General features: G+C 37.8%; 2 protein-coding genes across 2 annotated transcripts; both read left to right on the forward strand.

Moving 5' to 3' along the window:
* Positions 1–262: 262 nt before the first annotated feature.
* Positions 263–4,474, forward strand: LOC134618579 (ubiquitin carboxyl-terminal hydrolase 46-like). Its single transcript, XM_063464045.1, has 10 exons — positions 263–406; positions 1,089–1,197; positions 1,282–1,400; positions 1,606–1,676; positions 1,761–1,886; positions 2,974–3,069; positions 3,167–3,298; positions 3,385–3,513; positions 3,639–3,664; positions 3,886–4,474. The coding sequence occupies exons 1-10, from the start codon at positions 358–360 to the stop codon at positions 4,007–4,009; spliced, it is 981 nt and encodes a 326-aa protein (XP_063320115.1). The 5' UTR covers positions 263–357; the 3' UTR covers positions 4,010–4,474.
* Positions 4,475–9,536: 5,062 nt separating this feature from the next.
* LOC134618588 (thialysine N-epsilon-acetyltransferase-like) lies at positions 9,537–13,569 on the forward strand. Its single transcript, XM_063464058.1, has 6 exons — positions 9,537–9,647; positions 9,864–9,915; positions 11,115–11,198; positions 11,685–11,786; positions 11,878–11,918; positions 12,087–13,569. Exons 1-6 carry the CDS (start codon positions 9,561–9,563, stop codon positions 12,252–12,254), a joined length of 534 nt encoding a protein of 177 aa, XP_063320128.1. The 5' UTR covers positions 9,537–9,560; the 3' UTR covers positions 12,255–13,569.

Consider the following 13,569-nt stretch of genomic DNA (forward strand, 5'->3'; position numbering starts at 1 on the left):
AGAACAGTTTGGGAAGAGAAAGAAAGCTGCTGAGTCTGCACCTGTGGAATAGGAAACAGTGACAGAAATGCGCCACATTTTTAACAATTAACATTTCCGACACGCCGTGAACTCACCACTGATCCGGCAGAAGTGAAAGAGAAAGCGATAGTCTGAGTGTTTTTAACTGCACAGGAGATTGAGATACCCTAATGCTCCGGATGAACTATTTTATTAACAAGTATCCGAAGAAATGTCTTAAAACTGTGTTGAAGGCAGGCCTGCATCTTTGGCTTACTTTGATTTCTTTTCAAAATAATCGCGTTTGTTTCCGCCTCCAACAACAATTTCTTTGTAGATCGTCAGAGGGGGCCGAAAATGCGTTTATTTGGTCGGCGGGGTTTCAAGAACATCTTAACCTCTGTGGGTAAGATTTGTGGGGGATTTCGAAAGTCCTTTTTTTGTTAATTGGTCTTCTGTGTGTTCTCTATAGAAAGTTTTTCCTACGCTCTTCAGACGCCTTTAAATTCAGCCTGGAAACGCTGTTGAAGGAGGGATTGTCCTTTACTCAGATCGTCTTCAATTGAGCTGCTTTATTATTAAGATTTTACTGACATATGATGAGAATTTATACACCTTGCGCCATTTGTAAGGACGTGCCTTTCTTAACCTGCTAGGTACCTGACAAGGAATGTCAGTCAATTTGTAAATATCAGTGTTTTCTAAAGCACATTTACGAGCAACAAAGTTAACCAAAATGCATTACAAGTTAATTAATGAACAATAGAAACTAAATACAGTAAAATTAAATGTGAGAAGACGCAAATGCATTATATTGTGACAGTATGAACAAAAAAACTGATGGTACTTAAACGGAACTCCAATGAAAAGCCAGGGTTAAAAAATTAGTTTTAAGATTTAATTAATTCTATTATTTAAAAAATATTCTTGGTATGATATGTTAGCAAATGTAGATCAGTGGGGAGAAAATCTTTGACTTCAATGGACTGTAGAAAAGACGTAAAAAGGAACGAGCTATTTTCCGACGACCTTCTGTTTGTGCTGGCAGTTTATGATGCACACTCATGTTCTTATTCTGCTACTTACAGAAGCTAATAATAAATACCATGGGCTGGTAAACCAAGGTGCGACGTGTTACCTGAACAGTGTGCTGCAGGTGCTGTTTATGACCGAAGACTTCAGAGAAGCTGTGAAAAGGTTTATTATTGTCATATATGTACATTTAATGGGGTCTATGGTTCATTTTTATTACTTATGGGGACTTGTCTTGTCTTTGTTTAGGTCCTCCAAACAAAATGCTGGCATTGGGCTTTTTGGTGCCCTTACAGACTTGTTTGATAATTTACAGAAACATACAGCAAACACACAAAAAATAATAACCCAGCTGGGCATCAACAGAGGTACAGTATGATAACACGCAGACAACAAAACCTTTGAATAATGTTTTTGATGTTTCATGTTTTTGAGAAACTTTATCAGTTTGCATGACATTTTGGGGGTTTATGATTGGCATTTTTGATTGTAGTGAATAATTACGGGGTTATATATTTTTTTAAATTAATGAATATGTTTGTTAAAGACATGCACATATATTTCTCCACTCAGTGTATGAACAGCGAGATGCTGCTGAATGCATCGAGAAGATTTTAACAATGACCAGTCCTGAGGCATCACAGGTAAGGTCTTTGTCAATATTAAATGGAATCGTTTGGTTTGAAAATAATACTTAAAAACATGTTTTTGTTCATTTATGTTTTCAGATCTTCCACGGTCTGTTAGCAAACCAAATCACCTGCTCTAAAGGTCATAAAGAGACTGACAGGGATGCACCATTTTGGCATCTTCCTCTGTCATTGGTGGATTTTTACAATCAAGACTACAGTGTAGTAAGTGCATAAACTTCTCAGCATGTTTCTGTTTTCAGGACTCGCAGCTGCAACAAGTTAACATACTTTTGTCAGTAACATATTTGTGTTATTCTATCATTTTCCTTAATGAACACTTTTGTTTGATTGGGATCTATGTATCTACTTTGAGGACACATAAAAATCGGATGATGCCTTAGATCATGCTTGTGTCAAAACATATTGCAGAATTGCAAAACTTAATATTATTTCTAAAAGAAAATCTTTCTTTTTTAAAAATATATTTCTGATTACTTTCAATGCATCACAAAACAAACATAACACAGTTGACTTATAGTCTCATGAGTCATGTAAATATCCTAAGTCACAAAATGCAACAATGTATCTTTTAGTGCAAAATGATAAGAAAAGGTGACCCTAATCCAATGTTTTGGAGAAAAACAAAATTGAGTTTTTGATTTGATTTTTGTTTGTTTTGTGGAAAATGGGTTAGCGAGTGGTTGCTAAAAGTTTTAATGTCTATCATCCAAATTTGATGACCATGGCAAAATACTAGCAACCAAAGAACTTTCAATTAGTTTTTTGGTTCAGCATCTTTGTGACCAGTTTCACCCAGTGACTGCCAGCAACCACTCGCTAACTGGGAATACACACTTTCCAACACTTATCAAGTATGTGAGCCTGTGTTACTGAGGTCTTATAGAGTTCATCTCTGAATTCTACAAAAAAAAAAATAAAAATTGAAGCTTAACCAAGATTAAGTGAAATTTTACTTACTGGATCTAATTCCCACTGAGGTAAACTGCCAATAAAATTGTAGTCCCTACAGTTTGTCTTCAGATCTGTCCAATACCTTTTTTTCTTTTTCTGACACATCTAATCAACTCTACAGTCCAAGTCCTGAGTTCACTGATATGTGTTCATTGATGTTAGAATTTTTGGTTTGTTTTTACTGTTTAAATCTCTCTTCAAAAGACAATATTATGTCTTTTAAAGAGGTCATGATTTCTTAATGTTAGCATGCCCTTCTTGAGAAAGCCTTTGTGAACACTGAGCTCTTCACCACATCTTTATCAAAGCTGCTTCTGAATTAGTTTTCGTTTTTCAGGTGAACGGCATCGAGGAGTTTTTCAGACCTACGTATCTAAATGGAGAACACCAGATGTACTGTGACTGCTGCGGTCACAAAGTTGATGCTACTATTGTAAATGAAGACTTCTTTTGTGATTTCTGAACATTGATATTGATTTAATAAAATTATAACAGAATGGCACACATTGAAAACCCATATTTTCACTCAGACAGATGTAATAAAACATCACCCAGATGTTTTGATTCTGCTGCTGAAGAGGTTTGAGTTCAACTACAGTTACATGTCCTACTTCAAAATCAGCTGTTTTGTGGAGGTTCCCTACAGCCTGCAAATACCAGAGGTATTTACAAAGTGTACGTTAATATTTGATCCAAAACGTCTTCATTTTTCTTTCTCACTTTGTTATTTTTTGTCCTCTGTGATCAGAATGAGGTGTATGAACTGTATGCAGTTGTGGATCATTTTGGTGGTCTGAGAGGTGGACATTACAGCGCAACAATTAAAACCCAGGGTGAAGACAGATGGTATATGTTTGATGATGCCCAGGTCACACCGGTAAGGCTGATCACCTTTTCTTCAGTGTAACTGAAACACATTCAGAAATTACTGTATTGTATGTTTATGTATAAACATAAAAGAAAAATTCATCATGTTATATTTGGGTTTTTTTTCCTTCACAGCTTAATTACCAGCCATTCCAGGAGAAGTAGGTTTTTGTCTTTCTTCTTGTCCTTGCTATAGATTAATTTGCAAATATATCAATATTTAAAGGTTATTTAAACACAAATATAATATAGATGACTGTACAGTACAGTAGTATGGAGTATGTTACACCAAACTCTAATCACAAGTGCAGATTATATTTTTCAAAATTGTTTTAAGGTTTTTTTAAGTTGTGTTTTGTCTTTTTTCTATTTCCTCTTCTAGATCCCAGAGTGCATATCTTTTATTTTACAGAAAGGCAAAAAGCAAGAGTCATAATTGTTACCACAAGCATTTGTTTCTTTATATTTGTTTTATTTTATTATGTATTTTATTATTCATGCTGTAGATAGTTAAAACAGGCAGGTTTTCCACCTGCAATCAGTGAAAAATATGACCAGTGAGAAGATGCTTATGAGAAAGCAAATTCAGTTCACACTGCAGAGTGATAATACACACAAAAATGAAGGACGAGTAGAATTACAGTGATAATTAGTGTTGTATCTGAACTCTGCTGTAAATGAGATTACCCAGTAAATGAAGCTTTTTGAGGACACTTGGGGGGGAAATGGACATAAAGAAATTGTCCGGCCTCATGAAAATTCAGGAGTGAAGTCAGTGACAGAGATGCAGCTGTGATAATCTAATAGACAGGTTGAGATTAGCGACGGAGAAGACAAACATGCAACAACTGAGGATGAACATCAAAAACAAGTGAATTTAATGTCAGGATTTGCTTGCATGCTGTGATCATTGACCTGTTGCATACCTGTTGGACACACGACCTCTTTTTTTGTGTGTGTGTGTGTGTGTGTGAGTGTGTGTGTGTGTGTTTTATATTTAAAATAAATTCCACAATTTTAAATCTAATTAATTTTTTTATTTATTTCAAATTCATCTGAGGTGTGTTTGCATTACTTCCACAGCCAATCAGGTGTCCTAAACTTTTGAAGTAATACTATTTTATTTAATATTTTAAAATGCAGTATTGAGAGATGATTTGAAAATAATGAAGGAAACATTAACAAATGAACTGTTTAAATGAAGTAAGCAAAAGTGAGGAAAAAGGGCAAAGCACAAGAGAAATAATGAGTGAAACTTATTTTACAGGACTGGGAAATGAAATTCTGCTCCCTTCTTTCTCATTTTTTTAAACTGATGCTTCAGCTTTTTTTATTATAATATTATTTTTGGTTTGAATAGCAAGAGAATCGATCAGGTTTAATTACACAGATGTTTGTTAAAAATTAAAATGATTTTCTTTTTTTATTGCTTGATTCTTTAACAGAAACTCCTGCGAACACTCCTACAATTTCTTCTTGTAGCAACTGTAACCCACATAATTTCCTTAGTGATTATTAAATTATGATTCTGATCGTTTCAGGATACATGACCTGCCATTATCCAATGACACATCTGCTTACCTGTATCTTTGGCTCGTTTCTCCTCTTCTTTTCTATTTTTTTCTAAACTGAGCACCTGATGGCTTTGAACTTTTCTTGTCCATCTTCCGTTGGTTTTAATTTTGCACTCCAGTATGAACACCCATCCTTAGTTCACAGATTCGCTTTGTCTAGGGTTTATTTCTGGGCTTTCGCACACCCCAGGATTCAAATCATGAATACATGATGGGCTTGGATTTACAACATTATGAATGAAATGTGCTCTATTTGGAAGCAGCCGGCCCCTCCCCTTTCGACGGGTTGTGTGTGAGACTTTAAATCATCAAACTGTAAATTATAAAATTTAAATTGTTATTGATGCCTTTACCCCAGTCCTAAAGTGTATATTTATTTTCTTACTCTTCTTATATTTATCGTTTGTTTACTTGCACTGCTGTAACTGGAGCCTCTCGTCTCTCTATACTGTGTATGTAGCGGAGTTGACAATAAAGTTTACTTTGACTTCAACACAGCAGCAAGCAGGCGCACCGAGGGCTCTCGCGCTCACTTTTCGCGTATAATGTCTGGTGTTTTCGTGTTTGTTGATTTGTTTTTATTTTATTTATATTTTGTTTTAATTTGGCAGTTGGTTATTAGATGCTGCTCCCACCAGAGACTCCCCCGCCGCCCCGCCCTCTCCTCCCTGTGCCGCAAGCAGCAAGTGCACCTCGCAAAAGGAGGGCGCCTTTACTCCCAGCAAATGGGCGATAGAAAACCGATTGGTGCCTATGCCATCCCCAAAATGCGCTGGCAGCATGAGTACTAGCAACTTTTTTTTTTTGCCGATGCCCGTGATGCCGCCCCCACCACGATGCCGCCCCGGGCAACCGCCCGTGTCGCCCGTATCAAAAAACTGCTACTGGACAGCTGTGTGTTTATCTTATTTTTATCTAATTTATGTTTTACTGAGTACCTAGAAAAAAAATAATTTTGCCACTAGGTGGAGCTGTGCACCAAATAATGTGTGATATAAGTCGATCACATATTACAGACACTTTATTAGGTACACCTTGCTAGTACAGGCTTACACCCCCTTTTCAGAACTGCGTTAATTTTTCGTGGCATAGATTCAGCAAGGTGCTCAGAGATTTTCGTCCATGTTGACGTGATGACATCACACAGTTGCTGCAGATGTCAGCTGAACATCTGTCCATCTTAAGATTAAATGTTCAGATGTACATTGAGTGTAATTAAGTCTTCTCATGTGGCATCATGCAGTAATTTTGTTTCCATTATTCTTAATCTTTCACAACGCACGTCTCTCTACCTGTAGTTATGTTTCCTTGTTTTGTGGCAGGGGTGTCCTATCAGTTCTCCTGGCCCTATTCATGCTGCACCAGGCTGTGCCAGCATGCCACACCCAAAACACCTTCATCTCCCAGAGGAGGTTGGTGAATGAGTAGTAAACACTAAATGTGCCTCAAAAGGGATTTTTTTAATGCATTATTTATTTATTTATGATTCTCTCCAGCAGTTATAAGAGGCCATACCACTACAGATTAGTAGTTGTGTGATTGCAGTAATATACTATCTAATGTAATTAAACAGAAATTGCAGTTTTATGTGCAACTTCATAATATGTTTTTGTTTATTTATGCTTTACTGTACAAATGATGAACACAGATAAAAATGTGCTGTCTTGCAAAGTGTCTGCTGTAACCTAAAAACATTAACAATATTTGCAATCTTTAATCATGATTTTAAAAGTGAATCTACTCAGATGAATTACATGTTTTACAAGCAGCTGTGATAAAGCAAACATGGTGATTACAGGGTTTAAGACCATTAAGCCAGCGTTAAAGCAACACAGAATGGATAAGTTAACATAAAATAACTGTGTGCAAAGATACATGCATACAGTGGATGCATGTCAATCTCATTTGAAAAATAGAGTTATAAAAATCATATTTGACATCACAATTCTTCACCAAAATGGACATCACCGATACAGACAAAGGGAGAGTGACACTTAAACACAGGTACATGACAGACTTGTACAGGAAGACATGACACTAACTAACATGGTGGGGGAGACACCAACATGGGAGGAATCACACAATTACAGAAAAAGGTATGAAACTCAACATGCTGGGTCAAAAGACCCCAAAAACATGAGTTATACCCAGAGCTGGATCTGAGAGGGGGAAGGAAAGTTCTGGAAAATGGTAATATGGGAGACAAGAATGGGAAAAACTGAAGCAGGGAAAAGCTGACTGACTTTTAAATAGTTTGAAATACACAACAGAACAAGATTTCTGTCATGGTTGAGTGATTTTAGTGTAACAAGAAGCTAAAGCAGTGTGGAAGAAGTCCTCCACTCATATCTGAGAGTCTTCTGCAAGAACCACTCATAATTAAGTTTTTTTTTTAACTACCAAAGACCAATATTTGAGTTTCTTTTTTCATTAAATGTTATTTAGATAACTCCTCTGGAAGATGTTGTTCATTTAAGTACTAAAACGGGGAACCATTTAAAGCCTGTTTCAAAAGTTTTTGTTTTTATGATTAATTTTGAATTGTACTTTTTATAAATTCACTGTTGCTCTGCCAATTTTAAACTGGTTTAGCCAAACAATACGAGGAGTCAGTGACACTTTCAATATCAGCAGCACTGAACTCTTTGAACTCTTTAAACGTTCCCCTCTGGAAACAAGTTTACCTCACCACATGGACACAGGTTTCATTCATACAGTAAATGATTTAAGTCAGCACAATGAAGATGTCTTTGGCTTACTGAAAGTTACAAAACATCTCTGTCAAACAATTCCCTCACTGTTAGACTGAAAGGCAAACTCATTAACTGTACTTGTTTACCTAAATCTAAGTTGGTTGTTTACTATGTATTTATATTCACTAAGTTAAGAACAGGTTGTTTGCTCATCCAGTTTCTCTAAATTATAATAAGCTCCGGATTCCTTGGGACTGTGAATGCAGTCACTACCTCTGGTCTCCAGTTGGTTAAACTGAAAAGCAGTTAATAATAAGCTGGACTTTGTGCTGCCAGACTGGACTGGAAGATTTTGGATAGATACAAAAAAAATCAGCAGCATTTCAAACTTTTTTTATTTGGACTAACACAGACACAATCACAGACACATGACTGGTTCATGAAGCAAAGTCCATCAGAAAAGTAAACAAAGCCTAAAACTGGCTGGACACACACAGAGGACAGGAGGGAACAAAGTCAACTCTAAAAATATAAAATACTAATAAAAATATGACCATAAACAAAAACTAACACAAAGCAAAGCAAAGAGTTCAACCTCAAAGGCTCAAAAATATGCAGTTGGACTTGCAATAATACATCAGTATGGCATAGCTAATAAATAATGCAATATTCTGTATCAGGTTAAACACTGCTATATTCTATATGACAGCCTAAGTGAATGCCTTTAAAAAAATTATTCCTTTATAATTTTGATCTATTCTTCCATTTTTTCAAAATCAGTTTAAGAACACCGCTGAGAGAAACAGGAAATGACACTGATCTGTCAGCAGGGACTTTAATGCACTGAAAAAAACAATAAGTTGTTTGTGTCTTCTGATTTGTAGCCGTGTCACAGCTTCTTCATGACATGTTTGAGGACACTGAGACAGTGGTGAGGTGTGATAGGAGTGACAGATGGGTTTGAATGTGAGGATGGGATCAAATCAGGGATCAGCTCTGACCACCTTCTTGTGATAGTGATGGTGTAAAGGTTGTTGATGGATGGCTCCACTTTGGATTCAAATAAGGCAGCATGCTGCAAAATACTGGATTAGCCTGAAAGAAAAAAAACAAACATTTTTAATGACATGAAAGTCTAAAAAACTGACTTTTGTGATTTGTCTTGCAATTCCACTATGGAGGTCTCAAAATGCGCATGCTAAAGAAAAGAAGATTTCACGCTTTGGACCTCAAATATAAGGAATATGTGAAAAAATTTCAGATGAGTCAAAAGAGCCACGACAGGAGTCATTTGACAGGAGTCACTGAAGCTGTTCCCAGGAATCAGGTTGGTATACATACATAAAATAATCTTAGTGTACATGATTTTAGGCAATGTACAATTTTGCTAGCTTTGGATTAGGAAGAGGAAATGATGGCAGGCAAACTTCTGCCATCTTATGATTTAGTTTCAGCTTTGGTATCTTTTGGGGACAGCTGGTTTTTAGTTTATGCCATGTTGTCAGTCAGTTCACAGTTAATTAGAGGATAAAAAGTCAGTGGATATAAGTAGTGTTCATGTGGCATCAGCTCTCACAGGGATTCTGGGGAATCAGAAAGCAGATGCGTTAGCAGGGAAAGCTGCCAGTAAAGAAAAAACTGGCAAAGACAGAGGAGTACGCTTACTCTTGAGAAGCGTATGACCGAATCATGTTACAGGGGGCGGTAATGCAATGGAAACGGGTGCCAACTGCTCTTAAATCCCAAAGAAGAAGAAGAAGAAGGAAACGCGGCTGTCCAGCTCTGCGATCATGACCTCATCACATCCACTCAGCATGGACTTCTCAATCCGTGCAGCCAACCTGGACGACTGCAAGGACATCGCGCGCATGATCATGGTGAGCGAAAACGTGCGCGCGCAGTCCAGCTGTGTGTGTAAGACATTTAACGACCGTCAGGCTGACATCCGTCAACCTCTCTGCTGCTGCTGTCATTATTACATGGTTCAGATGCACTGTGCTCGCTTTGCTCTTTAGTTTCAGTGCAAACAGGCTAATAAATGTTAGAGAGCTCATTATGAACGATGAGCTCATGCTTTGTTTGTTTTTCTCCAGGAGCTGGCAGAATATGAGAAAGTGTCAGACCATGTGAAAGTCACCCAGAAAGGTAGTGTATGTAGTCATGTCTCAAGTTTTCTGCCTTGACTTTCAGGGTATTGTTTTATAATATTCATAAAACGATTAAATCCAAGGTGATATTTTTGGAGGTGCACAGTTTATTCTTGACTTTGGGAAAATGAGATCTTATAAAATCTTGTCAGTGAAACACAGAAACTAAATGTTAATGTCTGCAGCTGTAAAATAAACTGAGCTAAGACACACTGACATTTTGTAAAAAGCAGATGCAGCTGCTTCAGTCCATGACTGGCAGTGCTTGCTGAAAGATGAAAGACGAAATTGTTGCTAATCAGAAACTTCCAGATTGTGTTGAATAGTTGATCAAATTATGATGGCACAGTTCTGCATTTAAATTTTAACATTTTGACAGGATATCCAACACCCCACTGGCTGAAAGGCAGCTCTGAAACATGACAGAGCCTCTACCGTGTTTTACAGATGGCTGTAGACACTGTTGTACCTCTCTGCTGACCTCCTCTGTAGAGTCATGTGCATCTTGTAGCAATGTGGGCTTCGACCATAGCTGGAGTTTCTGTCAGGAGCTGAAGTGGGAATGCATGTCCACATAAAACACACTTCTAACCAAAAAGTATCTGGATCAAATATAGTTTGGTGTTTATTAGAAAATGGACTGGTTCTTATATAACGCTTTTATACTCTTATGAGCACTCAAAGCGCTTTATACAACTTGTGCATTCACCCAAGCACATTTTTTCTTAGTGTTTTCTAACTAACATTCACGTCGGAGAGCAATTTGGGGTTAGTATCTTCCCCAAGGATATTGGGCATGCAGACTAGGGGAAGCCAGGGATCGAACCACCAACCTTCCAATCAGTAAATGACCTGCTCTACCGCCTGAGCTACAGCTACCCCAAATTTAGTTGTTTAGTTATATTTGTGTAAGCTAAGTAGATTTTATCACACTATAATAAAGTATTTGTCTGTGAGCCGTTTGTTTCTACCACCAGGTAACAGTTTTTCCCAGGAAGCTTCGTTCTAAAATTAGGAATTATGGACCTTTGAGAAAAACCATTGCACTGTATTTTTAAACAAAAGGTCAAGAACTGGTTTTAAAGCTCTCTCTCTTTGCTAAGATTACATTTTGATAAAAAGCCTCAAACCGTTAAATGTAAACTGAATTTCCCCTTGTGAAAACACCGTGTAACAGTATCTATAATTTCTTTCCAGACTTGGAGCAGGATGGCTTTTCCAAGAACCCGTTCTTTCATGGGATCATCGCTGAGGTGCCAGAACAGCACAAAACCAAAGAAGGTGATCATGTTACGCCCAGTTTTCACACACACTGTTGTGATCTACTGTCTAACAGCTGTAACAAACTTAGAACTGATGGTTGAGTGTTTAAAAAAAACATATGAACCCATATGTGACAAAACCCTTAAAGTAAGTGAAAATAACCGACAGAGTGGGCGAGCAGGAGAAACAAAAAAACAGGGCAGATTTTTAACAAAAGGTTAAAAATGTGAGGTTTTATTTATAAAGTTGCTGCACATTAACTGTGAGCAGCACCACAAATCGTATCATTTTTTTCACTGATGTGAGGGAAATGATACATATTTATGTGTTTACAGTGTAAAGTAAAGCATTATGCTGTTAATAATCACTGTGATAAATGTTCAGACTCATTCACTCAGTGGGAAGGAACGACAAAATAAATATACAAATTTTATGAATACAGAAACGGTTTAGCTTCTTCTAAATGTCGACTGTTTTTACCAGTAGATATTTTTCTTCTTTCAGGCCACACAAAGATCGGCTATGCACTTTATTTCTATGCTTACAGCTCCTGGTCAGGCAGAGCCATTTATATGGAGGACTTGTATGTGATGCCTGAGTTCAGAGGTACAGTACAGCCTCTGAGAAGATGTCTCATCATCACTGTGTCCCTATATTTGCAGGAAATCTCAAGTAATGCACATGATCTGTCTTTCAGGGAAAGGTGTTGGCAAAGCACTAATGAGCAAGGTGGCACAGGTGAGTGAAACATGTGAACACTGTAGAAGATAAACCTTGAAGCTTTTGTTATTTTCAATATTTGCACGAAAACATACTAGCCAGTGTCTCAGAGGCAGCATACAGAAGAAGCCTCCATGCTACATCTCAGCTCAGCAGTAATTTCTTCCTGGTTTTGCCCTCCTGTAGCTGGCTCTGGCTGCTGGTTGCCACCAGCTCAACTTCACCGTCCTGAACTGGAACAAACCATCGATGGACTTTTACCTCAGCCAGGGCTGCTTCGATGTCACTGCTACCATGGGCTACCACTGCATGCGCTGCGAGGGGGAGGCGCTGAAGCACCTGGCTCAACTTTAACCTATCCGTTATGACCTTGTGACCCTTGCAGCCATGAGGTCAGCCCACGCACTGCAGGGATGGAGCACCACTCAGTGGTCTCTGTGCAAAACCTAACAACTTGAAGCCCCTACCTCAGCGTCAAGGAATGGCTCCTAGCAAATACTCTTATCCTTAATAATAAGAAAACTGAAATTGTGGTCTTTGGCAGTAACGTTCCTCGTGGCCAACTTCGTGATGCTTTTGGTTTTCTTACTAGCTCCCTTTCTGACACTGCTAGGAATCTGGGCGTGTTACTTGACAGCTCGTTTAAACTTGATAAACAAGTGTCTGCTGTTGTTAGATCCAGTTTTTACCAACTCCGCCTTATCTCTAAGGCTAGGCAGTATATCCCGCATAAAGACCTGGAAAAGCTCATCCATGCCTTTGTGACCTCGAGGCTGGACTACTGCAACTCACTCTATTTTGGTCTCCATTCTGCCCTCCTTCATAGATTACAGACAGTCCAAAATGCTGCAGCACGCATTCTAACCAAAACTAGGAAGTTTGCCCACATCACTCCCGTCCTAGCTGATTTGCACTGGCTGCCTGTGAAATACCGTATCCAATTTAAAATTCTGCTGCTTACTTTTAAAATCATTAACAAAACAGCACCGAGCTACCTTAAGGAACTCCTTAACTCATATGTTCCTGCCAGGGCTTTAAGATCATCTACTCAGTTACTATTGGTGCAGCCTAGATCTCGGCTGAAGTCTAGAGGTGACCGGGCGTTTGCCCTGGCTGCACCAGAGTTGTGGAACAACCTTCCGATTGGGATCCGGGTGTCTGATTCTATTCAATCTTTTAAATCACTGCTTAAAGTGTATTTGTTTAATCTTGCCTTTTCTACCTGTTAATGCTTGCATTTGTTGCATAGATTTATTCTTTTAATTTTCCTACTCATTCTTTGACTGGTGTTTTATTATGCTTTTATTTGTGATGTGTATGTTATATTACCATTGTGTATTGGTGGCATTTTCCTGTGAACATAATTTCACACTTTTATTAAGGCCTTATAATACTCGTGTTATTTCCTTGTTTTATGTTAAGCACTTTGGTATACCGTTGGTTTTCAAATGTGCTCTATAAATAAAGATTGTTGTTGTTGTTGTTGTTGTTGTTGTTGTTACAAGGATAACTGTTACATAGGCCGTCTGAAGGTCTGTGCATATAAGCTAAGAGTGCAGCACGCCTTTTAAAATGAATATAGTTCAGATATGTGTTTATTTTATAAATGGCATTAAATTGGTTTTCTAATTTAGTTGCAGTTACATGTAATTTACAAGTAGTGGATGTT

The sequence above is a fragment of the Pelmatolapia mariae genome, linkage group LG3_W (genome assembly GCF_036321145.2).
Source record: "Pelmatolapia mariae isolate MD_Pm_ZW linkage group LG3_W, Pm_UMD_F_2, whole genome shotgun sequence".
NCBI classification, from domain to species: Eukaryota; Metazoa; Chordata; class Actinopteri; order Cichliformes; family Cichlidae; genus Pelmatolapia; species Pelmatolapia mariae.

Coding starts and splice junctions, on each gene's coding strand:
- LOC134618579 (XM_063464045.1), top strand. CDS start 358: ATGCGTTTATTTGGTCGGCGGGGTTTCAAGAACATCTTAACCTCTGTG. Junction 3,299..3,384: donor ACAGCCTGCAAATACCAGAG/GTATTTACAAAG, acceptor CTCTGTGATCAG/AATGAGGTGTATGAACTGTA. Junction 3,514..3,638: donor ATGATGCCCAGGTCACACCG/GTAAGGCTGATC, acceptor TTTCCTTCACAG/CTTAATTACCAGCCATTCCA.
- LOC134618588 (XM_063464058.1), top strand. CDS start 9,561: ATGACCTCATCACATCCACTCAGCATGGACTTCTCAATCCGTGCAGCC. Junction 11,199..11,684: donor ACAGCACAAAACCAAAGAAG/GTGATCATGTTA, acceptor TTCTTCTTTCAG/GCCACACAAAGATCGGCTAT. Junction 11,787..11,877: donor TGTGATGCCTGAGTTCAGAG/GTACAGTACAGC, acceptor TCTGTCTTTCAG/GGAAAGGTGTTGGCAAAGCA.